General features: G+C 45.1%; 1 protein-coding gene across 7 annotated transcripts in view; it reads left to right on the forward strand.

Moving 5' to 3' along the window:
• The window catches only part of LOC106611399 (dynactin subunit 1), a 338,889-nt gene that overhangs the window by 199,628 nt on the left and 112,202 nt on the right, over positions 1 to 27,059 (forward strand). For 2 of the 7 annotated variants that reach the window (XM_045723788.1, XM_045723789.1), the window contains exons 5-8: positions 5,482 to 5,532; positions 11,250 to 11,267; positions 15,173 to 15,193; positions 15,802 to 15,987. In XM_045723788.1, coding sequence (XP_045579744.1) covers positions 5,482 to 5,532; positions 11,250 to 11,267; positions 15,173 to 15,193; positions 15,802 to 15,987 — 276 coding nt within the window. Of the gene's footprint in view, positions 1 to 5,481; positions 5,533 to 10,543; positions 11,268 to 15,172; positions 15,194 to 15,801; positions 15,988 to 27,059 lie in introns of those variants that run through there. The other 5 variants (XM_045723790.1, XM_045723794.1, XM_045723793.1 and 2 more) reach the window with 5 other exon arrangements.

Genomic DNA, 27,059 nt, shown 5'->3' on the forward strand with positions numbered 1-27,059 from the left:
CTAGACTAGAGACTAGTAGACTAGTAGACTAGAGACTATAGACTAGTAGACTAGTAGGCTAGTAGGTTAGTAGGCTAGTAGACAAGACTAGTTGACTAGTAGACTAGAGACTAGTAGTCTAGTAGACTAGAGACTAGTAGGCTAGTAGACGAGACTAGTAGACTAGTAGAATAGAGACTAGTAGACTAGTAGGCTAGTAGACTAGAGGCTAGTAGACTAGAGACTAGTAGACTAGAAGGCTAGTAGACTAGTAGACTAGAGACTAGTAGACTAGAGACTAGAGACTAGTAGGCTAGTAGACTAGTAGGCTAGTAGACTAGAGACTAGTAGACTAGTAGGCTAGTAGGTTAGTAGGCTAGTAGACGAGACTAGTAGACTAGAGACTAGTAGACTAGAGACTAGAGACTAGTAGACTGGAGACTAGAGACTAGAAGACTGGAGACTAGAGACTAGTAGACTAGTAGACTAGAGACTAGAAGACTAGTAGACAAGAGACTAGTAGACTAGAGACTAATAGACTAGTAGACTACAGACTAGTAGACTAGTAGACTGGAGACTAGAGACTAGTAGACTAGTAGACTAGAGACTAATAGACTAGTAGACTACAGACTAGTAGACTAGTAGACTAGAGGCTAGAAGACTAGTAGACTAGAGACTAGTAGACTAGTAGACTAGAGACTAGTAGACTAGTAGACTAGAGATTAGTAGACTAGAGACTAGTAGACTAGAGATTAGTAGACTAGAGACTAGTAGGCTAGTAGATTAGTAGGCTAGTAGACGAGACTAGTGGACTAGTAGACTAGAGACTAGTAGGCTAGTAGACTAGAGACTAGTAGGCTTGTAGACTAGAGACTAGTAGGCTAGTAGACTAGTAGGCTAGTAGACCAGTAGACTAGAGATTAGTAGACTAGAGACTAGTAGGCTAGTAGGTTAGTAGGCTAGTAGACGAGACTAGTAGACTAGTAGACTAGAGACTAGTAGGCTAGTAGACTAGAGACTAGTAGGCTTGTAGACTAGAGACTAGTAGGCTAGTAGGCTAGTAGACTAGTAGGCTAGTAGACTAGTAGACTAGAGACTAGAGACTAGTAGACTAGTAGACTAGAGACTAGTAGACTAGTAGACCTGTAGACTAGTAGACTAGAGACTAGTAGACTAGAGACTAGTAGACTAGTAGACTAGAGACTAGTAGACTAGTAGACTAGAGACTAGTAGACTAGTAGACTAGAGATTAGTAGACTAGAGACTAGTAGACTAGTAGACTAGAGATTAGTAGACTAGAGACTAGTAGACTAGTAGACTAGAGACTAGAGACTAGTAGACTAGTAGGCTAGTAGGTTAGTAGGCTAGTAGACGAGACTAGTGGACTAGTAGACTAGAGACTAGTAGGCTAGTAGACTAGAGACTAGTAGGCTACTAGACTAGAGACTAGTAGGCTAGTAGACTAGTAGACTAGAGACTAGAGACTAGTAGACTAGTAGACTAGTAGACTAGAGACTAGTAGACTAGTAGGCTAGTAGACTAGTAGGCTAGTAGAATAGAGACTAGTAGACTAGTAGGCTAGTAGACTAGAGGCTAGTAGACTAGAGACTAGTAGACTAGTAGGCTAGTAGACTAGAGACTAGTAGACTAGAGACTAGAGACTAGTAGGCTAGTAGACTAGTAGGCTAGTAGACTAGAGACTAGTAGACTAGTAGGCTAGTAGACTAGAGACTAGTAGACTAGTAGGTTAGTAGGCTAGTAGACGAGACTAGTAGACTAGAGACTAGTAGACTGGAGACTAGAGACTAGAAGACTGGAGACTAGAGACTAGTAGACTAGTAGCCTAGAGACTAGTAGACTAGAGACTAGAGACTAGTAGACTAGTAGACTAGAGACTAGAAGACTAGTAGACAATAGACTAGTAGACTAGAGACTAGTAGACTAGTAGACTACAGACTAGTAGACTAGTAGACTGGAGACTAGAGACCAGTAGACTAGTAGACTAGAGACTAGTAGACTAGAGACTAGAAGACTAGTAGACTAGAGACTAGTAGACTAGAGACTAGTCGACTAGTAGACTACAGACTAGTAGACTAGTAGACTAGTAGACTAGAGGCTAGAAGACTACTAGACTAGAGACTAGTAGACTAGAGACTAGTAGACTACAGACTAGTAGGCTAGTAGACTAGAGACTAGTAGACTAGTAAGCTAGCAGACTAGAGACTAGTAGACTAGTAGACTAGTAGACTAGAGACTAGTCGACTAGTAGACTACAGACTAGTAGACTAGTAGACTAGTAGACTAGAGATTAGTAGACTAGAGACTAGTAGGCTAGTAGACTACAGACTAGTAGTCTAGAGATTAGTAGACTAGAGACTAGTAGACTAGAGACTAGTAGACTAGTGGACTAGTAGACTAGTAGACTAGTAGACTAGAGACTAGTAGACTAGTAGACTAGTAGACTAGTAGACTAGAGACTAGTAGACTAGTAGACTAGAGACTATATCTTTATTTTGTCAGGTAGTCCTACTGAGACCTTGGGCTCTTATATAGAGCCTTCGGAAAGTATTCAGACCTTGTGACTTTTTCCATTTTTTTGTTACGTTACAGCCTTACTGTTAAATTGTTTTCCCCCCGCCACTCATCAATCTACACACAATACCACATAATGATGAAGCAAAAACAGGTTTTTAGAAATGTTTACTAATTTATTAAATATATAAAACTGAAAAAACACATTTACTAAAGTATTCAGACCCTTCACTCAGTACTTTGTTGAAGCAGCGAGTCTTCTTGGGTATGACGCTACAAGCTTAGCACACCTGTATTTGGGGAGTTTCTCCCATTCTTCTCTGTAGATCCTCTCAAGCTCTGTCAGGTTGGATGGGAAGCATCACTGCACAGCTATTTTCAGGTCTCTCCAGAGATGTTAGATCGGGTTCAAGTCTGGGCTCTGGCTGGGCCACTCAAGGACATTCAGACACTTGTCCCGAAGCCACTCCTGCGTTGTCTTGGCTGTGTGCTTAGGGTCGTTGTCCTGTTGGAAGGTGAACCTTCACCCCAGTCTGAGGTCCTGAGAGCTCTGGAGCAGGTTTTCATCAAGGATCTCTCTGTACTTTGCTCCGGTCATCTTTGCCTCGATCCTGACTAGTCTCCCAGTCCCTGCTGCTGTAAAACATCCCCACAGCATGATGCTGCCACCACCGTGCTTCATCGTAGGGATGGTGCCAGGTTTCCTCCAGACGCGACGCTTGACATTCAGGCCAAAGAGTTCAATCTTGGTTTAATCAGAGCAGAGAATCTTGTTTCTCATGGTTAGAGAGTCTTTAGGTGCCTTTTGGCAAACTCCAAGCCGGCTGTCATTTGCCTTTTACTGAGGAGTGGCTTCCGCCTGGCCACTCTACCATAAAGGCCTGATTGGTGGAGTGCTGCAAAGATGGTTGTCCTTCTGGAAGGTTCTCCCATCTTCTATTTAAGAATGAGGGAGGCCACTGTGTTCTTAGGGACCTTCAACGCTGCAGAAATGTTTTGGTACCCTTCCCCAGATCTGTATCTCGACACAATCTTGTCTTGGACAATTCCTTCGACCTCATGGCTTTGTTTTTGCTCTGACATGCACTGTCAACTGTGGGACCTTATATAGACAGGTGTGTGCCTTTCCAAATCATGTCCAATCAATTGAATTTACCACGGTGGACTCCAATCAAGTTGTAGAAACATCTCAAGGATGATCAATGGAAACAGGATGCACCAGAGCTCAATTCCGAGTCTCATAGCAAAGGGTCTGAATACTTATGTAAATAAGGTATTTCTGTTTTGTTTTTTTTATAAAAATGTTAAATATCTAAAAACCTGTTTTCGCTTTGTCATTATGGGGTATTATGAATAAGAATAGAATAAGGCTGTAACAAAATGTGGAAAAAGTCAAGGGGTCTGAATACTTTTCCGATGGCTCTGTACAGGTGAGCCCTGAACTACTGAAATTACAGAAATAAACAAGTCAAATAAAAAAAATGCAATCAGAAAGAAAACACGGTCATCATAAACAAACACAATCATCAGTTATAAGGTCCTCAATCTGAATTACCCTAGAGACACCAGAACACCTTCTCCCTCCTCGTCCTCAATTTGAATTACCCTAGAGACACCAGAACACCTTCTCCCTCCTGGTCCTCAATCTGAATTACCCTAGAGACACCAGAATACCTTCTCCCTCCTGGTCCTCAATCTGAATTACCCTAGAGACACCAGAACACCTTCTCCCTCCTGGTCCTCAATCTGAATTACCCTAGAGACACCATAACACCTTCTCCCTCCTGGTCCTCAATCTGAATTACCCTAGAGACACCATAACACCTTCTCCCTCCTGGTCCTCAATCTGAATTACCCTAGAGACACCGTAACACCTTCTCCCTCCTGCTCCACCTCTTCTTCTTCCTTCTCTCTCTACCTTCCCTGTTTTGGAATAGTTTTTATTCTGTACAGGCTACCTTCTTTTCACTCTGTCATTTAGGTTAGTATTGTGGAGTAACTACAATGTTGTTGATCCATCCTCAGTTGTCTCCTATCACAGCCATTTAAACTCTGTAACTGTTTTAAAGTCACCATTGATCTCATGGTGAAATCCCTGAGCGGTTTCCTTCCTCTCCGGCAACTGAGTTAGGAAGGACGCCTGTATCTTTGTAGTGACTAGGTGTATTGATACATCCATCCAAAGTGTAATTAATAACTTCACCGTGCTCAAAGGGATATTCAATGTCTGCTTTTTATTCATTTTTGACCTGTCTACCAATAGGTGCCCTCCCTCAGCGAGGCGTTGGAAAACCTCCCTGGTCTTTGTGGTTGAATCTGTGTTTGAAATTCACTGTTCTACTGAGAGACTTTACCGATAATTGTATGTGTGAGGTACAGAGATGAGGTAGTCATTAAAACATAATGTTAAACACTATTATTGCACACAGAGTGAGTCCATGCAACTGATGTGACTTGTTAAGAAAATTAACTTATTTAGGCTTGATATAACAAAGGGGTTGATTACTTATTGACTCAAGACATTTCAGCTTTTCATTTTTAAATACATTTGTAAACATTTCCGAAAACATAATTCCACTTTTTGACATTATGGGCTATTGTGTGTAGACCAGTGACCCCCCCCCCCCAAAAAAAATCTAAATTTAATCAATTTTAAATTCAGGTTGTAACACAACAAAAATGTGGAGAAAAAAAGTCAAGGGGTGTGAATACTTTCTGAAGACGCTGTACAGCAAGGAGCAACTGAGTTTTTACCATTTCCTTTGACGTGTTATGTACAATAAACAACAGCGTGTGTCTGTGTAGAAATGTTTGTTTGTTTACCTCCTGTTCACGATCCACGGTAGAGCACACTGACTGACTGACACTTCCCGTCACCTCCTCCAGAACGATGTCACCGATGAACTCTAACCTTTTATTTTCTGTGACCTTTAACCTCTCACCTTTACACCCCCCCTCCCCCTTCCACAGCAGCGAGGACCCAAGCCCAAAAAGGTGGTGCACGCTTCACGAACTTCCTCGGTAACAGCGGTCATAATAATAATAATAATAATAATAATGTGGTAACCGTGGTCACCGTAACCGTGGCTCTGAACGGCCTAGCTGCATGGCAACAGGGCGTCAACTCCATATTTCCCCGAAGCCCCCTTCGCTCTCCGATCCATCGTTGTTCTCCCGTCACACCTGTCTGTCTTTGCGTACATGCATGTTTCTGTGAGTGACGGCTCATCCCTGTGAGTGACGGCTCATCCCTGTGAGTGACGGCTCATCCCTGTGAGTGACGGCTCATCCCTGTGAGTGACGGCTCATACCCTCCCTCCTCTGTCCCTCTCTGCAATCCTCAGTCGTCATTGGTTCAAACGTGGTCACCTGTCATGTCGGCTCTTGATGCTGTTTACCCAGTAGCATGTTAACTGATGCTGTTTACCCAGTAGCATGTTAACTGATGCTGTTTACCCAGTAGTATGTTAACTGATGCTGTTTACCCAGTAGCATGTTAACTGATGCTGTTCACCCAGTAGCATGTTAACTGATGCTGTTTACCCAGTAGCATGTTAACTGATGCTGTTTACCCAGTAGCATGTTAACTGGGGCTGTTTACCAGTAGCATGTTAACTGATGCATGTTAACTGATGCTGATGCAATATCTAGACCAGGGGTGATGACCAATATCTAGACCAGGGGTGATGACCCCCCTATCTAGACCAGGGGTGATGACCCCCCTATCTAGACCAGGGGTGATGACCCCCCTATATAGACCAGGGGTGGTGACCCCCTATCTAGACCAAGGGTGATGGCCAATATCTAGACCAGGGCTGATGACCCCCCTATCTAGACCAGGGGTGATGGCCAATATCTAGACCAGGGGTGATGATCCCCCTATCTAGACTAGGGGTGATGACCCCCCTATCTAGACCAGGAGTGATGACCCCCCTATCTAGACCAGGGGTGATGACCCCCTATATAGACCAGGGGTGGTGACCCCCTATCTATACCAGGGGTGATGACCAATATCTAGACCAGGGGTGATGGCCAATATCTAGACCAGGGGTGATGACCAATATCTAGACCAGGGGTGATGCCCAATATCTAGACCAGGGGTGATGACCCCACTATCTATACCAGGGGTGATGGCCCCCTATCTATACCAGGGGTGATGACCCCCTATCTAGACCAGGGGTGATGCCCAATATCTAGACCAGGGGTGATGCCCCCCCTATCTAGACCAGGGGTGATGCCCCCCCTATATAGACCAGGGGTGGTGACCCCCTATCTAGACCAAGGGTCATGCCCCCTATCTAGACCAGGGGAGCAGTCAAGGGCTGGTCAGTAGTCACTATATAGGGAACAGGGTGCCATTCTGGTCACAACCAGAGACTCCAGTCAGAGAGGAGAGGCCAGCTCAGAGAGAGAGGAGAGGCCAGCTCAGAGAGAGAGAGAGAGAGAGGAGAGGCCAGCTCAGAGACTCCAGTCAGAGAGGAGAGGCCAGCTCAGAGAGAGAGAGAGAGAGAGAGAGAGAGAGAGAGAGAGAGAGAGAGAGAGGAGAGGCCAGCTCAGAGAGAGAGAGAGAGAGAGAGAGGCCAGCTCAGAGAGAGAGTGAGGAGAGGCCAGCTCAGAGAGAGGAGAGACCAGCTCAGAGAGAGAGAGAAAGGAGAGGCCAGCTCCCTACAGTATGGATTTCCTGTTCTGCTCTTGCGCTCAGCAGCGATGTTATTGGGTGTCCAGATCTGGGTACAAATACTACTTCAAATCTCTCAAATACTTTTATCTTTTGCTGAAGCCTGCCCGGAGTGCCAGAGTTAGCCACTATTCTATTGGTTCCATTGCGCCAGGCAAGCTCAATCACGTCCGGATAAAGTATTCAAAATTAATTTGAATAATATTTGAACCCTGGTCTGGTGTTTACATATTGCTCTCCCAAACAGCCCTCTAGTCTGTGGCCATCTCAGTATGTTACTGAATCCACTAACTGTCTGTCTGAGTCCCTAACCAGCCGTTTTAACATGAGACTCTAGAACACTGTCTGTCTGAGTCCCTAACCTGAGTTCCTAACCAGTTTAACATGAGACTTTATAGAACACTGTTTGTCTGAGTCCCTAACCTGAGTCCCTAACCAGTTTAACATGTGACTCTATAGAACACTGTCTGTCTGAGTCCCTAACCTGAGTCCCTAACCAGTTTAACGTGAGACTCTATCGAACACTGTCTGTCTGAGTCCCTAACCTGAGTCCCTAACCAGTTTAACATGAGACTCTATCGAACACTGTCTGTCTGAGTCCCTAACCTGAGTCCCTAACCAGCAGTTTTAACATGAGACTCTATAGAACACTGTCTGTCTGAGCCTGAGTGTAGAGGAAGTGCAAGTTGTTGTTACTGTCAGCAGTGTTCTGTCTGCTAAGTATCCTGGGGCTGTAAGGACAGTAATCCTACACCTGTATGTCTCTCTGTGGGGGTATCTCTCCATCCCGCCCGGGACACTGACCTCGGATACAGTGACAGTGATTTCACCCTGCTGCTGTTGTTTTAAAAGCAGTAACATGATACCTCCGTCTACCTCTTCTCTCCTCCCTCAGTCCATTCCCTAATTCATCCCTCTCTCTTCCTTCTGGCCATCCCTCCGTCTCCATCTTCTCTTCTCCCTCAGTCTATTCCCTAATTCATCCCCCTCTCTTCCTTCTGGCCATCCCTCCATCTCCATCTTCTCTCCTCCCTCAGTCTATTCCCTAATTCATCCCCCTCTCTTCCTTCTGGCCATCCCTCCATCTCCATCTTCTCTCCTCCCTCAGTCTATTCCCTAATTCATCCCCCTCTCTTCCTTCTGGCCATTACTCCGTCTCCATCTTCTCTCCTCCCTCAGTCTATTCCCTAATTCATCCCCCTCACCTCCTTCTGGCCATCCCTCCATCTCCATCTTCTCTCCTCCCTGAGAGAGAGACTCTTAGTGTTACATTTTTAAAGAGAACAGATTTTCCCCCTGCGCTTTGGTAATGGATATACAGACTTTAGTCTGCTCTGGCCCAGTAACCTAGACTAGATACACCCAGACTTTAGTCTGCTCTGGCCCAGTAACCTAGACTAGATTCACCCAGACTTTAGTCTGCTCTGGCCCAGTAACCTAGACTAGATTCACCCAGACTTTAGTCTGCTCTCGCCCAGTAACCTAGACTAGATTCACCCAGACTTTAGTCTGCTCTGGCCCAGTAACCTAGACTAGATACACCCAGACTACAGTCTGCTCTGGCCCAGTAACCTAGACTAGATTCACCCAAAGACTTTAGTCTGCTCTGGCCCAGTAACCTAGACTAGATTCACCCAAAGACTTTAGTCTGCTCTGGCCCAGTAACCTAGACTAGATTCACCCAGACTTTAGTCTGCTCTGGCCCAGTAACCTAGACTAGATTCACCCAAAGACTTTAGTCTGCTCTGGCCCAGTAACCTAGACTAGATTCACCCAGACTTTAGTCTGCTCTGGCCCAGTAACCTAGACTAGACACACCCAGACTTTAGTCTGCTCTGGCCCAGTAACCTAGACTAGACACACCCAGACTTTAGTCTGCTCTGGCCCAGTAACCTAGACTAGACACACCCAGACTTTAGTCTGCTCTGGCCCAGTAATCTATCCCTCCCCTCCTCCTCTATCCCTCCTCTACTCTACCTTCAATACATCACCTTCCCCCTCCTCTACCCTCCCTTCAATACATCACCTTCCCCCTCCTCTACCCTCCCTTCAATACATCACCTTCCCCCTCCTCTACCCTCCCTTCAATACATCACCTTCCCTTCAATACATCACCTTACCCCTCCTCTACCCTTCCCTTCAATACATCACCTTCCCCCTCCTCTACACTCCCTTCAATACATCACCTTCCCCCTCCTCTACCCTTCCCTTCAATACATCACCTTCCCCCTCCTCTACCCTCCCTTCAATACATCACCATCCCCCTCCTCCACCCTCCCTTCAATACATCACCTTCCCCCTCCTCTACCCTCCCTTCAATACATCACCTTCCCCCTCCTCTACCCTCCCTTCAATACATCACCTTACCCCTCCTCTACCCTCCCTTCAATACATCACCTTCCCCTCCTCTACCCTCTCTCCTCCTGCTCTTCACCTCTCTCCTCCTTCCCCTCTCTCCATCTCTCTCCTCCTTCCCCTCTCTCCATCTCTCTCCTCCTGCTCTTCACCTCTCTCCTCCTTCCCCCTCTCTCCATCTCTCTCCTCCTGCTCTTCACCTCTCTCCTCCTTCCCCTCTCTCCATCTCTCTCTTCCTGCTCTTCACCTCTCTCCTCCCTCCCCTCTCTCCATCTCTCTCCTCCTGCTCTTCACCTCTCTCCTCGCTATCCCTCACTCCATCTCCCTCTTCCTGTCCTTCACCTCTCTCCTCTTTCCCCTCTCTCCACCTCCCTCCTCCTGCTCTTCACCTCTCTCCTCACTACCCCTCACTCCATCTCCCTCTTCCTGCTCTTCACCTCTCTCCTCCTTCCCCTCTCTCCACCTCTCTCCTCCTGCTCTTCACCTCTCTCCTCGCTACCCCTCACTCCATCTCCCTCTTCCTGCTCTTCGCCTCTCTCCTCCTTCCCCTCTCTCCACCTCTCTCCTCCTGCTCTTCACCTCTCTCCTCGCTACCCCTCACTCCATCTCCCTCTTCCTGCTCTTCACCTCTCTCCTCCTTCCCCTCTCTCCACCTCTCTCCTCCTGCTCTTCACCTCTCTCCTCCTCCCTCTTCTCTGTACATCTATCTGGGAGGGGGTAGAGTAATGATGTAATGTATGAGCAGGGTAGTGGTTGGCAGATCACCATGAACACAAGAGGAGAGAGAGAGAGAAAGAGAGAGAGAGAGAGAGAGAGAGAGAGAGAGAAAGGGAGGGACACAGAGAGCAGGAGAGAGAAAGAGAGTGAGTGAGAGAGAGAAAGGGAGGGACACAGAGAGCAGGAGAGAGAAAGAGAGAGAAAGGGAGGGACATAGAGAGCAGGAGAGAGAAAGACAGAGATCGGGAGGGACAGAGAGAGCAGGAGAGAGAAAGCGAGAGAAAGGGAGGGACACAGAGAGCAGGAGAGAGAAAGAGAGTGAGTGAGAGAGAGAAAGGGAGGGACACAGAGAGCAGGAGAGCGACAGAGAGAGAGCCGGAGAGGGGAGGTTTCTCTGTGTGAACAGAACAGAGAGGTGGATGGTGAACAGAACAGAGTTAGCTTTTGCATCACAGTAGGATGCCAGATCAGAGAGCGAGAGAGAATTAATCAGACAGAGAAGAGGGAAGGTCTGAGGAAGGATACTATACAATCTGGCAACCCTGCAGAGCAGAGTCGAAGCGTTGTGATTATACGACTGGCAACCCAACCCCCGTAACACGGATGGATCAGAAAGGACTATACGGAAAGGTTTATAGAGGGGCTGGCTGCGAGAAAACAGAAAGGAGCCTGATCTGTGGCCATTTGCACCAGCTGCAGCTTCCTTCCCCCTGTCGGAGCTGAACAGAGCTGCTACTGCCTGCTGTCTGTTGGTTGTCTGTCTGCCTACCTCACTGACTGGCCGTCTGACCGTCTGTGGCTGTCTGTCTGACCGTCTGTGGCTGTCCGTCTGTCTGACCGTCTATGTGCTCTCACAATGGCACTGTGTAACTGAGTGTCTCTCATCCTAGTGTGTGTGTGTGACTGTGTGTGTGTGTGTGACCGTGTGTGTGTGTGTGTGTGTGTGTGTCTGTGTGTGTCTTCTTCTCTTGCCAATATGATGAGACAGACTCCTGCCCCCAGGAAGGTACAGAGCACCATCTGATGATGTTTATTATGGGATGTTGTTGTCGTTGTCGTCATCTTTTAGTTGGTCAATTTGTGTTGGCAGAGCTGTGATCTAGATAGGTGCTTAATCCATACCTCATTTCATTAGGGGACTATGTAAACGTGTCTGTTTTGATATTGTTGGTGTATAATTATCTGCCAATATAGAATATAGTTCTAGGTTATGTTAACAGCTCATTAGCATATGTTAACAGCTCATGAATTAGTGCGGGTTGATAGGTGTGTTTGGATCAATTCCAGTCAATTCAGGAAGTACGCTGACATTTCAGATCAATGCCAGTCAATTCAGGAAGTACACCGACATTTCAGATCAATGCCAGTCAATTCAGGAAGTACACCGACATTTCAGATCAATGCCAGTCAATTCAGGAAGTACACTGACATTTCAGATCAATGCCGGTCAATTCAGGAAGTACACCGACATTTCAGATCAATGCCAGTCAATTCAGAAGGTACACCGACATTTCAGATCAATTCCAGTCAATTCAGAAAGTACACCGACATTTCAGATCAATGCCAGTCAATTCAGGAAGTACACCGACATTTCAGATCAATTCCAGTCAATTCAGGAAGTACACCGACATTTCAGATCAATGCCAGTCAATTCAGGAAGTACACCGACATTTCAGTGCTTCAATGTTTTTCAATTAGGAAATGTTCAAATTACAATTTGGTTAACTTTCTGAATTGACTGGAGTTTAAATGGAATTGACCCCAACCCCGATGCCACAGTTCATAATTCATAGAGGCTTCTAATGATTACATTTTAGTAATTTAGTAATTACATCTGATTCAGACTGACTTACAGTGACTTACAAACTGTTTTATAATCGACCAATTAACATACCAGTCCATAATACGACCTAACTGTTTTATAAGAGTTTTGTTGGAGAGACAGCTATTTTTTGTTTGTGTGTCATTATTTCATATAAAGAGGAGGACATTTGCCTCACTTTGACATCCTATCGTCTAAGATACAGTAGCACTAGACACGAGACGTGGACCAGGTCAAAAGCGTCGGCCGTAGAGAGGTGACGGTTCATTGGGCCCTGTAGTCGTATTAACCTGAAGGATGGATTCTATCTTCCTCCTGATCGACAACGCTCTTCAGCTGCCCTGATTCTACTACACTCTTAGAAAAAAAAGGAGCCATGTTGAATTTGAAAGGGGTCTACGGCTGTCCCTATAGGATAACTTGTTGAAGGAACCCTTTTTGGTTCCAGGTAGAACCCTTTTGGTTCCAGGTAGAACCCTTTTGGTTCCAGGTAGAACCCTTTTGGTTCCAGGGAGAACTCTTTTTGGTTCCAGGTAGAACTCTTTTGGTTCCAGGTAGAACCCTTTTTGGTTCCAGGTAGAACCCTCTGTTGAAAGGCTTTCTCATGGAACCCAAAAGAGTTCTACCTGGAACCAAAAGAGTTCTACCTGGAACCAAAATAGTTCTACCTGGAACCAAAAGGGTTCTACCTGGAACCAAAAGAGTTCTACCTGGAACCAAAAGAGTTCTACCAAAAGAGTTCTACCTGGAACCAAAAAAGGGTTCCCCTATTGTGACAGCCGAAGAACCCTTTTTTTTCTACCAGTGTAGTGATCTAACTAAATCCCATCAGTGGGGTCAGAGTAGTTAGGGTTAAGGTTCACTCCCTCTCGTCTGTATCAGACATGTTGTTTCACCCTCCGGACACAATGCAGTCATTAATCAGAAAGACGCTGGTGGTACCAGCCATTTATCAGATAGACTCTGTCTCTGTCTCTTTGTCTTTGTCTCTTCGTCTCTCTGAGGTTGAACTATGTGTGGCCAGAGACCAACAGCCAGACACAGAGGCTTTCAGGAGGAATGTTAGAACAAGAGGCACTCTAGCTCAGCGAACAATCGCCAAGAAAAATATCAGTGTGGTGACCTGTTTATCCTGCTATAACCTGTTCATCCTGCTATAACCTGTTCATCCTGCTATAACCTGTTCATCCTGCTATAACCTGTTCATCCTGCTATGACCTGTTCATCCTGCTATGACCTGTTCATCCTGCTATAACCTGTTCATCCTGCTATGACCTGTTCATCCTGCTATGACCTGTTCATCCTGCTATAACCTGTTCATCCTGCTATAACCTGTTCATCCTGCTATGACCTGTTCATCCTGCTATGACCTGTTCATCCTGCTATGACCTGTTCATCCTGCTATGACCTGTTCATCCTGCTATAACCTGTTCATCCTGCTATAACCTGTTCATCCTGCTATGACCTGTTCATCCTGCTATAACCTGTTCATCCTGCTATGACCTGTTCATCCTGCTATAACCTGTTCATCCTGCTATGACCTATTCATCCTGCTATGACCTGTTCATCCTGCTATGACCTGTTCATCCTGCTATGACCTGTTCATCCTGCTATGACCTGTTCATCCTGCTATAACCTGTTCATCCTGCTATAACCTGTTCATCCTGCTATAACCTGTTCATCCTGCTATGACCTGTTCATCCTGCTATGACCTGTTAATCCTGCTATAACCTGTTCATCCTGCTATAACCTGTTCATCCTGCTATAACCTGTTCATCCTGCTATGACCTGTTCATCCTGCTATGACCTGTTCATCCTGCTATAACCTGTTCATCCTGCTATAACCTGTTCATCCTGCTATGACCTGTTCATCCTGCTATGACCTGTTCATCCTGCTATGACCTGTTCATCCTGCTATAACCTGTTCATCCTGCTATGACCTGTTCATCTTGCTATAACCTATTCATCCTGCTATGACCTGTTCATCCTGCTATGACCTGTTCATCCTGCTGTAACCTGTTCATCCTGCTATGACCTGTTCATCCTGCTATAACCTGTTCATCCTGCTATAACCTGTTCATCCTGCTATAACCTGTTCAGTTGTCTTGCGGTGGAGAAGTTCCCTTGTAGAACAACTCAGAAGATGACGAATGGCAGTGTTATGCTTTAGACGACATGTGATGTGGTTGTCAGAAAGTGGCGATGAAGGACTTCCTGTCTTGTCCTCATCAGCTGATCTGACTGTATGAGTTATATCTGGTTTCAGCATGCCACTAACCCTTCTGATGGTGCCTTTTCTCTCCTCTCTCCTCCTCTCTCTTCCTCTCCTATCTCTTCCTCTCCTCTCTCTCCTGTCTCTTCCTCTCCAATCGTCTCCTAACCTCTCCTCTCTCTTCCTCTCCTAACCTCTCCTCTCTCTTCATCTCTCTTCCTCTCCTGTCTCTTCCTCTCCTCTCGCTTCCTGTCTCTTCCTCTCCTAACCTCTCCTCTCTCTTCCTCTCCTATCTCTTCCTATCCTAACCTCTCCTCTCTCTTCCTCTCCTCTGATCCCTCCTTCTCCTCTCCAATCCTCTCCTGTCTTCCTCTCCTCTCTCTCTTCCTCTCCAATCCTCTCCTGTCTTCCTCTCTAATCCTCTCCTCTCTCTCTTCCTCTCCTCTCTGTTCCCTCCTCCAATCCTCTCCTGTCTTCCTCTTCAATCCTCACCTCCTCTCTCTCTTCCTTTTCAATTCTCACCTCTCCCTTCCTCTCCTCACCTCCTCTCTCTCTTCCTCTCAATGATATTCTCCTCTCTGTTCCTCCTCTGTTTTCCCATCCAATCATCTCCTCCATCTTCCTCTCCTCTTTCTTTATTCCTCTCCTCTCCCCTCCTCATCTCTCCCTTTCTCTTATCACCAATCCTCCCCTCTCTCTCATCCTGTCCTCTCTCTTCCTCTCCCCTCTTCTCTTCTGCTCCACTCCCATCATCTCCTCTCTTCCTCTTCTCTACCCTCCTCTCCTCTACCTTCCTCTTCCTCTCTTCTCCTCTTCTCCTCTCCCTTCCTCTTCCTCTCTTCTCCTCTCCTCTCATGTCCTCTCCACTACTCTTCAGACTACGGCCAGAAGGCCCAAGGTGAGCCCAATCAGCTACAGAGGCATTTTGTTCCTTATCTTCTTGAGTGAACTCAGTCTTTTTTTCACTTCTATGTTTTTCAAATTTTTCTTTCTTTCTTTCCTTTCTTTATATATATATATATATATATATATATATATATATATATATATATATTGTAACTCATAACTAATATTTTTCTTACATAGGTCTGTATTAATCCATCTGTCCTCTGGTGAATGTCAGAAGCTTTGCCAGACATTATATTTTCTATACCAAATATCACAGTGAACATTCCTTCTCATTCCACTTGATTCCAATGTTTCAGTGTTTGTCTCGTCCCCAGTGTCTAACCCCTTGTTGGGGACATGGTGGTCTAACCCTCATCTCTCTCTCCTCCTCTCTCCTCCTCTCTCCTTCCTCTCTCTTCCTTTCTCATCCTCTCTCCTCCTCTCTCCTCCTCTCTCTTCCTCTCTCCTCCTCTCTCCTCCTCTCTCCTCCCTCTCTCTTCCTTTCTCCTCCTCTCTCCTCCTCTCCCTCTCTCTTCCTTTCTCCTCTCTCTCTCTTCCTTTCTCCTCTCTCTCTCTCTCTCTCTCTCTCTCTCTCTCTCTCTCTCTCTCTCTCTCCAGCCCAGCCGTCCTGCGGGAACCGGGGCCTCCAAGGCGGGGCCCTCTGGGTCTGTGTCTGCCTCGGCTGGAGAGATGAGCAGTAGCGAGCCTTCCACCCCGGCACAGACCCCCCTGGGGGCCCCCATTATCCCCACACCCGGGGGGCTCCTCTCCCCTTCAGCCCCCCCACCTCCACTCCCCAGCAAGGTACAGTGGATTACTAACTGTACTGTATGGCCCACTGTGATACTGGAGTGATGTAATACCCTCAGGTATAATGACACAGTAAACACGAGCTGTTCTTCCTCATTTTGTCAGTTTAGTGCTTAGGGGAATGTTAACAGGTGTACTGTCTTGGGTTAGACGTGTACAATATATAGCAAGCCATATAATTTTTTATTTTCTTTTATTATTTTACCCCTTTTTTTCCCACAATTTCGTGGTATTCAATTGGTAGTAGTTACAGTCTTGTCTCATCGCTGCAACTCCCGTACGGACTCGGAGAGGCGAAGGTCGAGAGCCGCGTGTCCTCTGAAACACGATCCCAACCAAACCGCACTGCTTCTTGACACAACACACATCCAACCCGGAAGCCAGCCGCACCAATGTGTCGGAGGAAAACACCGTACACCTGGCGACCTGGTCAGTGTGCACTGCGCCCGGCCCGCCACAGGAGTCGCTAGCGCACGATGGGACAAGAACATCCCTGCCGTCCCCTAACCCGGACGACGCTGGGCCAAATGTGCGCCGCCCCCATGGTGTCTAAGTGTGTTACGTTAGCTATACTCTGTAGTACATGTGTCGGATTTTAATATGACCCGTTTCATCGCAGGCCGGATTTGAATAAATATTTAACCAGTGAATAATGGCCACCAGTGGGCAGCTGGAAGCAGTGTCTTTAGGCTACAGTATAACAGTGCAGTACTGTATCTAGGGGGCTGCGGTAAAAAAGGGGAAAGGCTCTACAAACCAATCGTCCTCATACCATCAGGTATCGAAGTATTTACACGGCTTGCAAAAAGCATTATGAACTTCCCGTAGCGCAGTGGTCTGAGCAGCACAGTCGGAGCGTCATGGAGTTCACACCCAGTGGTGTGCAATATTTATGACACCTTGTGTGGACTTTCATTCAAGTTTATTCAAGTTTATTCAAGGTTACTGCCATTTGGAATGAGATTTGAAGGCAGCATCACTTGATAACGCGTTTTACATTCTACCGAGCACCAGACATTTGTAGCCACATTATAGCAAATTCAGTGAACTACTATCGCAAAAATAAATATAAATATCTCTCACGAATAACAAGTAAACAAGTAACATAATCGATCTCCTCACTACCTGTTAATGAATGAAGTTGACAGCGATCAGAATAATGATCATACGGTATAGGATCCTCTCACACGTTGCTGGTTTTACTGCTGCATCGTTGTGGACATGACAGGTGAGCTTCCTTACAAATATCTTCACATCTTTTTCTTCTTTCGATAGTTAAATAAGTTATTTAACCGGCTGTTTAAGAAAGACTAATAGCCAGATTAGTGGTGTTTCACTGTGTAGCTAATGTTACATTAGAATAGCTGTTTTTGTGATTCATCCATACGAATTTCAGACCCGTGTGTACTATAAAATGACAACGATGTTCATGATTAAAAAAAATAATCCGTTGATAAACTAATATTAAAACATTTTACATTTTAGCAGACGCTCTTATCCAGAGCAACTTACAGTAGTGAATGCATACATTTCATACATTTTCTTTCCTGGACTGGTCCCCCGTGGGAATCGAACCCACAACCCTGGCGTTGCAAACACCATGCTCTACCAACTGAGCCATACAAGGTTAATATGATGCAATTTAACTAAATTAGAACGCTGTTTCTTCCTAATGTGAACTAAATGCATTGGATACAAGACAAATACTGTCATGTGATGAAGGATAACTTGTCCAATATAATTATATGCATGCATAGCAAACAAGAACATTCAGTACCGTTCAAAAGTTTAGGGAGTCACTTAGAAAATGTCCTTGTTTTTGAAAGAAAAGCTATTTTTTTTGGTCAATTTTTTTTAAATAACATCAAATTGATCAGAAATACAAGTGTAGATATTGTTAATGTTGTAAATGTTGTACATGACTATTGTAGCTGGAAACGGATGATTTTTTTTTTATGGATTATTGAAAATACCAAGACGACATTGAATGTTCCTGAGTGATCTAGTTACAGTTTTTACATAAATCTGCTTGAAAATCTACGGCAAGACTTGAAAATGGCTGTCTAGCAAATGATCAACAACAAAGTTGACAGAGCTTGAAGAATTTAAAGAATAATGTGCAAATATTGTGAAAATATTATACAATCCAGGTGTGGAAAGCTCTTAGAGAATTACCCAGAAAGACTCACAGCTCTTAGAGAATTACCCAGAAAGACTCACAGCTCTTAGAGAATTACCCAGAAAGACTCACAGCTCTTATAGACTTACACAGAAAGACTCACAGCTCTTAGAGACTTACCCAGAAAGACTCACAGCTCTTATAGACTTACCCAGAAAGACTCACAGCTCTTAGAGAATTACCCAGAAAGACTCACATGTGTAATCACTGCAAAAGGTGATTCTAACATATATTTCCAATTTTTTTTTCATTTTCAATAAATTTGCAAACATTTCTAAAAAACATATTTTCACTTTGTCATTATAGGATATTGTCTGTAGATGGCTGAGGGGGGGAAAAAATCAATTTAAATCCATTTTGAATTCAACACATTAAATGGTGGAATAAATCAATAGGTATAAATATTTTCTGAAGGCGTTGAATATCTCTGACAAAGTGAGAACTTAATCTCTCTCTCAAACCCGTGAATTAATGTGAGGCCAGAGATTTTTAAGAGAGATATTAATCTGTTTTGTGAGATTGTGATGACTGTAGACTTTAATACTAACATCACCAATCTGAGGTAATAAAGGAAGTGTATTTACCATAACTAATTATTTGTGTGTGCTGAAAATATTAGTCTGAGTAATAAATATAGTGACACCATTCTGTGTTCACCAGGAAATTAGCATAATAAATATTATAATATGTAAATCCAGGCTGTATCACATCCGGCCGTGATTGGGAGTCCCGTAGGAGCGGCGCACAATTGGCCCAGCATCGTTTGGGTTTGGCCGGTGTAGGCCGTCATTGTAAATAAGAATTTGTTCTTACCTGACTTGCCTAGTTAAATTAAGGTTAAATAAAGGTTCAATCATTTAAACAATTATAATAATAATACATGATAGTAAATCCACATTTTTACAACAATGACATCATCTAGTAAGAAAAAAACAAAAACAATTCTCCAGACGCTCCTAACATGCTGACCAGACCACTCTCACGCAGGTTGAAATATCAAAACCAACTCTGAACCAACTATATTAATTTTGGGGACAGGTCAAAAAAGCATTAAGCATTCATGGAAATTTAGCTAGTTAGCTTGATGTTGCTAGCTAATTTGTCCTGGGATATTAACATTGAGTTGTTATTTTACCTGAAATGCACAAGGTCCTCTACTCCGATAATTAATCCTCAGATAAAACAATAAACCGAGTTCGTTTCTAGTAATCTCTCCTTCTTCTTCTATGGACTTTATATGGCGGTTGGCAACCAACTTTAAGGTGCATTACCACCACCAACTGGACTGGAGTGTGGACCACAGTTCATCTTCCAATCACCCACGTGGGTATATGCTCCTAAAAACCAATGAGGAGATGGGAGAGGCGGGACTTCAAGCGTCACAAATAGAACCTATTTTAGCGCCTGGCTACGCAATGATTGAATAGCATGTATGTGTACATTTATTTTGCGACATGAGCGGTGTGGTCACTACGTCAGGGTCTGTACAGAACCGCCTCAATTCGTCGGGGGCATTGACTCTACACGGTGTCAAAAGCGTTCCACAGGGATGCTGATCCATGTTGATTCCAATGCTTCCCACAGTTGTGTCAAGTTGGCTGGATGTTCTTTGGGTGGTGGACCATTCTTGATACACACAGGAAACTGTTGAGGGTGAAAATCCCAGCAGCGTTGCAGTTCTTGACACAAACAGGTGCGCCTGGCACCTACTACCAAATCAAATTGATTTATATATCAAATCAAATCAAATGTATTTATATAGCCCTTCTGCTGATATCTCAAAGTGCTGTACAGAAACCCAGCCTAAAACCCCAAACAGCAAGCAATGCAGGTGTAGAAGTACGATGGTTTTCATAGCCGATCATTGAGAGTATCTCTACCGCTCTTGCTGTCTCTAGAGAGCTGAAAACAGCAGGTCTGGGACAGGTAGCACGTACAGTGAACAGGTCAGGGTTCCATAGCCTCAGGCAGAACAGTTGAAACTGGAGCAGCAGCACGGCCAGGTGGACTGGGGACAGCAAGGAGTCATCATGCCAGGTAGTCCTGAGGCATGGTCCTAGGGCTCAGGTCCTCCGAGAGAGAGAGAGAAAGAAAGAAAGAAAGAAAGAAAGAAAGAAAGAAAGAAAGAAAGAAAGAAAGAAAGAGAGAAAGAGAGAATTAGAGAGAGTATACTTAAATTCACACAGGACACTGGATAAGACAGATATAACAGACTGACCCTAGCCCCCCGACACATAAACTACTGCAGCATAAATACTGGAGGCTGAGACAGGAAAGGTCAGGAGACACTGTGGCCCCATCCGATGATACCCCCGGACATGGCCAAACAGGCAGGATATAACCCCACCCACTTTGCCAAAGCACAGCCCCCACACCACTAAAGGGATAACTTCAACCACCAACTTACCATCCTGAGATAAGGCTGAGTATAGCCCACGAAGATCTCCCCCATGGCACGAACCCGAGGGGGGCGCCAACGCAGACAGGAAGACCACGTCAGTGACTCAACCCACTCAAGTGACGCACCCCTCCTAGGGACGGCATGGAAGAGCACCAGTAAGCCAGTGACTCAGCCCCTGTAATAGGGTTAGAGGCAGAGAATCCCAGTGGAGAGAGGGGAACCGGCCAGGCAGAGACAGCAAGGGCTGTTCGTTGCTCCAGAGCCTTTCCGTTCACCTTCACAGTCCTGGGCCAGACTACACTCAATCATATGACCTACTGAAGAGATGAGTCTTCAATAAAGACTTAAAGGTTGAGACCGAGTCTGCGTCTCTCACATGGGTAGGCAGACCATTCCATAAAAATGGAGCTCTATAGGAGAAAGCCCTGCCTCCAGCTGTTTGCTTAGAAATTCTAGGGACAATTAGGAGGCCTGTGTCTTGTGACCGTAGCGTACGTGTAGGTATGTACGGCAGGACCAAATCAGAAAGACAGGTAGGAGCAAGCCCATGTAATGCTTTGTAGGTTAGCAGTAAAACCTTGAAATCAGCCCTTGCCATAACAGGAAGCCAGTGTAGGGAGGCTAGCACTGGAATAATATGATCAAATGTTTTGGTTCTAGTCAGGATTCTAGCAGCTGTATTTAGCACTAACTGAAGCCGGGAAGTAGAGCATTGCAGTAGACTAACCTACAAAAGCATGGATTAAAAAAGCATGGATACATTTTTCTGCATTCTTTTTGGACAGAGAGTTTCTGATTTTTGCAATGTTACGTAGATGGAAAAAAGCTGTCCTTGAAACAGTCTTGATATTTTCGTCAAAAGAGAGATCAGACACATTTTAACATCTTGACCATGTTCTGTTATAATATCCACCCGGCACAGCCAGAAGAGGACTGGCCACCCCTCATTGCCTGGTTCCTCTCTAGGTTTCTTCCTAGGTTTTTGGCCTTTCTAGGGAGTTTTTCCTAGGGAGTTTTTCCTAGCCACCGTCCTTCTTTCACATGCATTGCTTGCTGTTTGGGGTTTTAGGCTGGGTTTCTGTACAGCACTTTGAGATATCAGCTGATGTACGAAGGGCTATATAAATACATTTGATTTGATTTGATTTGATCAGGGTCCAGAGTAACGCCGAGGTCCTTCACAGTTTTATTTGAGACGACTGTACAACCATCAAGATTAATTGTCAGATTCAACAGAAGATCTCTTTGTTTCTTGGGACCTAGAACAAGCATCTCTGTTTTGTCCGAGTTTAACTTCTCTAGGGCCGGCGCACTACAGTATTACTGACACTTTTAGTGAGTTTGGTACACATCCGGTGGATAGAGAGCCGTTTATTATGCTCAACATAAGAGGCCCAAGCACAGGAAGCAGCTCTTTCAGTAGTTTAGTTGGAATAGGATCCAGTATGCAGCTTGAAGGTTTAGAGGCCCTCCTATGTTACTATTTTCATCATTGTGTCAAGGGATATAGTATTAAAAAACTTGAGTGTCTCCCTTGATCCTAGGTCCTGGCAGAGTTGTGCAGACTCAGGACAACTGAGCTTTGGAGGAATAGGCAGATTTAAAGAGGAGTCCGTAATTTCCTTTCTAATGATCATGATCTTTTTCTCAAAGAAGTTCATGAATTTATTACTGCTGAAGTGAAAGCCATCCTCTCTTGGGGAATGCTGCTTTTTAGTTAGCTTTGCGACAGTATCAAAAAGACATTTCGGATTGTTCTTATTTTCCTCAATTAAGTTGGAAAAATAGGATGATCGAGCAGCAGTGAGGGCTCTTCGATACTGCACGGTACTGTCTTTCCAAGCTAGTCGGAAGACTTCCAGTTTGGTGTGGCGCCATTTCCGTTCCAATTTTCTGGAAGCTTGCTTCAGAGCTCGGGTATTTTCTGTATACCAGGGTGTTAGTTTCTTATGCCAAATGTTTTTAGGGGTGCAACTGCATCTAGGGTATTGTGCAAGGTTAAATTGAGGTCCTCAGTTAGGTGGTTGACGTCCTTGGGTAGGCAGAGGGAGTCTGGAAGGGCATCAAGGAATGTTTGGGTTGTCTGAGAATTTATAGCAGGACTTTTGATGCTCCTTGGTTGGGGTCTGAGCAAATTATTTGTTGCAATTGCAAACGTAATAAAATGGTGGTCCGATAGTCCAGGATTATGAGGAAAAACATTTAGATCCAGAACATTTATTCCATGGGACAAAACTAGGTCCAGAGTATGACTGTGGCAGTGAGTAGGTCCAGAGACATGTTGGACAAAACCCACTGAGTCGATGATGGCTCCGAAAGCCTTTTGGAGGGGGTCTGTGGACTTTTCCATGTGAATATTAAAGTCACCAAAAATTTGAATATTATTTGCTATGACTACAAGGTCCGATAGGAATTCAGGGAACTCAGTGAGGAACGCTGCATATGGCCCAGGAGGCCTGTAAACAGTAGCTATAAAAAGTGATTGAGTAGGCTGCATAGATTTCATGACTAGAAGCTCAAAAGACGAAAACGTCTAGTTTTTTTTTTGTAAATTGAAATTTGCTATCGTAAATGTTAGCAACACCTCCGCCTTTGCGGGATGCGCGGGGGATATGGTCACTAGTGTAACTAGGAGGAGAGGCCTCATTTAACACAGTAAATTCATCAGGCTTAAACCATGTTTCAGTCAGGCCAATCACATCAAGATTATGATCAGTGATTAGTTCATTGACTATAACTGCCTTGGAAGTGAGGGATCTAACATTAAGTAGCCCTATTTTGAGATGTGAGGTATCACAATCTATTTCAATAATGGCAGGAATGGAGGAGGTCTTTATTCTAGTGAGATTGCTAAGGCGAACACCGCCATGTTTAGTTTTGCCCAACCTAGGTCGAGGCACAGACACGGTCTCAATGGGGATAGCTGAGCTGACTACACTGACTGTGCTAGTGGCAGACTCCACTAAGCTGGCAGGCTGGCTAACAGCCTGCTGCCTGGCCTGCACCCTATTTCATTGTGGAGCTAGAGGAGTTAGAGCCCTGTCTATGTTCGTAGATAAGATGAGAGCACCCCTCCAGCTAGGATGGAGTCCATCACTCCTCAACAGGCCAGGCTTGGTCCTGTTTGTGGGTGAGTCCCAGAAAGAGGGCCAATTATCTACAAATTCTTTCTTTTGGGAGGGACAGGAAACAGTTTTCAACCAGCGATTGAGTTGTGAGACTCTGCTGTAGAGCTCATCACTCCCCCTAACTGGGAGGGGGCCAGAGACAATTAATCGATGCCGACACATCTTTCTAGCTGATTTACACACTGAAGCTATGTTGCCCCAATACCCCGTTCAAAGGCATTTAAATATTTTGTCTTTCCCATTCACCCTCTGAATGGCACACACCCACAATCCATGTCTCAATTGTCTCAAGGCTTAAAAATCCTTCTTTAACCCTTTCATCTACGCTGATTGAAGTGGATTTAACAAGTGACATCAATAAGGGATCATAGCTTTCACCTGGATTCACCTGGTCAGTCTATGTCATGGAAAGAGCATGTTGTTTTTTATGTTTTATACACTCAGTATATAGACTGTCATAATACGATGCTGTAGGATATATAGACTGTCATAATACGATGCTGTAGGATATATAGACTGTCTTAACTAGTGTCTCGTCCACGCTCTCTCTCTCAGGAGGAAGTCGCTATGGCAACTCAGGTGCAGTGGTGTGGTTTGATAGTGTGTGTATAGTGTGTGTGTGTGTGTATGTGTGTGTGTGTGTGTAGTGTGGTGGTGTGATGTGTTTGATGTGGTGTGTGTGTGTGTGTGTGTGTGTGTGTGTGTGTGTGTGTGTGTGTGTGTGCGTGCGTGCGTGCGTGCGTGCGTGCGTGTGTGTGTGTGTGTGTGGCTTCATGTTAATCCAGAGTGTTGTTCCACACTAACAAAACTCTGCCAGTTCTTTAGCGTCCCCGCTGACTAACCAACCCCAACAGCTATATTAACTACTCTCTCTCTCTCTCTCTCTCTCTGTCTCTCTCTCTCTCTCTCTCTCTGTCTCTCTCTCAGTCTCTCTCTCAGTCTCTCTCTCAGTCTCTCTCTCTCTTTCTCTCTCTCTCTATATCTCTCTCTCTCTCTCTCTCTCTCTCTCTCTCTCTCTCGCTCGCTCGCTCGTGCTCACTCACTCTCACTCGCTCTCTCTTTCTCAATTCAATTCAATTCAAGGGCTTTATTGGCATGGGAAACATACGTTAACATTGCCAAAGCAAGTGAGCTAGATAATAAATAAAAGTTAAATAAACAATAAAAAATTAACAGTAAACATTACACTCATAAAATACATTACAAATGTCATATTATGTTTATATACAGTGTTGTAACGATGTGCAACTAGTTAAAGTACAAAAGAGAAAATAAGTAAACATAAATATGGGTTGTATTTACAATGGTGTTTGTTCTTCACTGGTTGACCTTTTCTTGTGGCAACAGGTCACAAATCTTACTGCGGTGATGGCACACTGTGGTTTTTCACACAGTAGATATGGGAGTTTATCAAAATTGGGTTTATTTTCTAATTCTTTGTGGATCTGTGTAATCTGAGGGAAATATGTGTCTCTAATATGGTCGTACATTTGGCAGGAGGTTAGGAAGTGCAGCTCAGTTTCCACCTCATTTTGTGGGCAGTGTGCACATACCCTGTCTTCTCTTGATCAGAACAGATCAGCCTACGGCAGCCTTTCTCAATAGCAAGGCTATGCTCATTGAGTCTGTACATAGTCAAAGCTTTCCTTAAGTTTAGGTCAGTCACAGTGGTCCGGTATTCTGCCACTGTGGGGTCTGTTTGTGTTTGTGAACAGAACCCCAGGACCAGCTTGCTTAGCCTCTCTAGGGCCGGCGGGACGAAATCGTCCCACCTACGTAACAGCCAGTGGAATCCTGTGTCGCGTTATTCAAATACCTTAGAAATGCTATTACTTCAATTTCTCAAACACATGACTATTTTACAGCATTTTAAAGACAAGACTCTCGTTAATCTAACCACACTGTCCGATTTCAAAAAGGCTTTACAACGAAAGCAAAACATTAGATTATGTCAGCAGAGTACCCAGCCAGAAATAATCAGACACCCATTTTTCAAGCTAGCATATAATGTCACAAAAACCCAGAAGACAGCTAAATGCAGCACTAACCTTTGATGATCTTCATCAGATGACACACCTAGGACATTATGTTATACAATACATGCATGTTTTGTTCAATCAAGTTCATACAGTGCTCAAAAAAATAAAGGGAACACTTAAACAACACAATGTAACTCCAAGTCAATCACACTTCTGTGAAATCAAACTGTCCACGTAGGAAGCAACACTGATTGACAATACATTTCACATGCTATTGTGCAAATGGAATAGACAACAGGTGGAAATTATAGGCAATTAGCAAGACACCCCCAAAAAAGGAGTGGTTCTGCAGGTGGGGACCACAGACCACTTCTCAGTTCCTATGCTTCCTGGCTGATGTTTTGGTCACTTTTGAATGCTGGCGATGCTTTCACTCTAGTGGTAGCATGAGACGGAGTCTACAACCCACACAAGTGTCTCAGGTAGTGCAGCTCATCCAGGATGGCACATCAATGCGAGCTGTGGCAAGAAGGTTTGCTGTGTCTGTCAGCGTAGTGTCCAGAGCATGGAGGCGCTACCAGGAGACAGGCCAGTACATCAGGAGACGTGGAGGAGGCCGTAGGAGGGCAACAACCCAGGAGCAGGACCGCCACCTCCGCCTTTGTGCAAGGAGGAGCAGGAGAAGCACTGCCAGAGCCCTGCAAAATGACCTCCAGCAGGCCACAAATGTGCATGTGTCTGCTCAAACGGTCAGAAACAGACTCCATGAGGGTGGTATGAGGGCCCGACGTCCACAGGTGGGGGTTGTGCTTACAGCCCAACACCGTGCAGGACGTTTGGCATTTGCCAGAGAACACCAAGATTGGCAAATTCGCCACTGGCGTCCTGTGCTCTTCACAGATGAAAGCAAGAAGACACTGAGCACATGTGACAGACGTGACAGAGTCTGGAGAACGTTCTGCTGCCTGCAACATCCACCAGCATGACCGGTTTGGCGGTGGGTCAGTCATGGTGTGGGGTGGCATTTCTTTGGGGGGGCCGCACAGCCCTCCATGTGCTCGCCAGAGGTAGCCTGACTGCCATTAGGTACCGAGATAAGATCCTCAGACCCCTTGTGAGACCATATGCTGGTGCGGTTGGCCCTGGGTTCCTCCTAATGCAAGACAATGCTAGACCTCATGTGGCTGGAGTGTGTCAGCAGTTCCTGCAAGAGGAAGGCATTGATGCTATGGACTGGCCCGCCCGTTCCCCAGACCTGAATCTAATTCAGCACATCTGGGACATCATGTCTCGCTCCATCCACCAACGCCACGTTGCACCACAGACTGTCCAGGAGTTGGCAGATGCTTTAGTCCAGGTCTGGGAGGAGATCCCTCAGG

This window comes from Salmo salar, chromosome ssa09 (assembly GCF_905237065.1).
Source record: "Salmo salar chromosome ssa09, Ssal_v3.1, whole genome shotgun sequence".
NCBI lineage: Eukaryota > Metazoa > Chordata > Actinopteri > Salmoniformes > Salmonidae > Salmo > Salmo salar.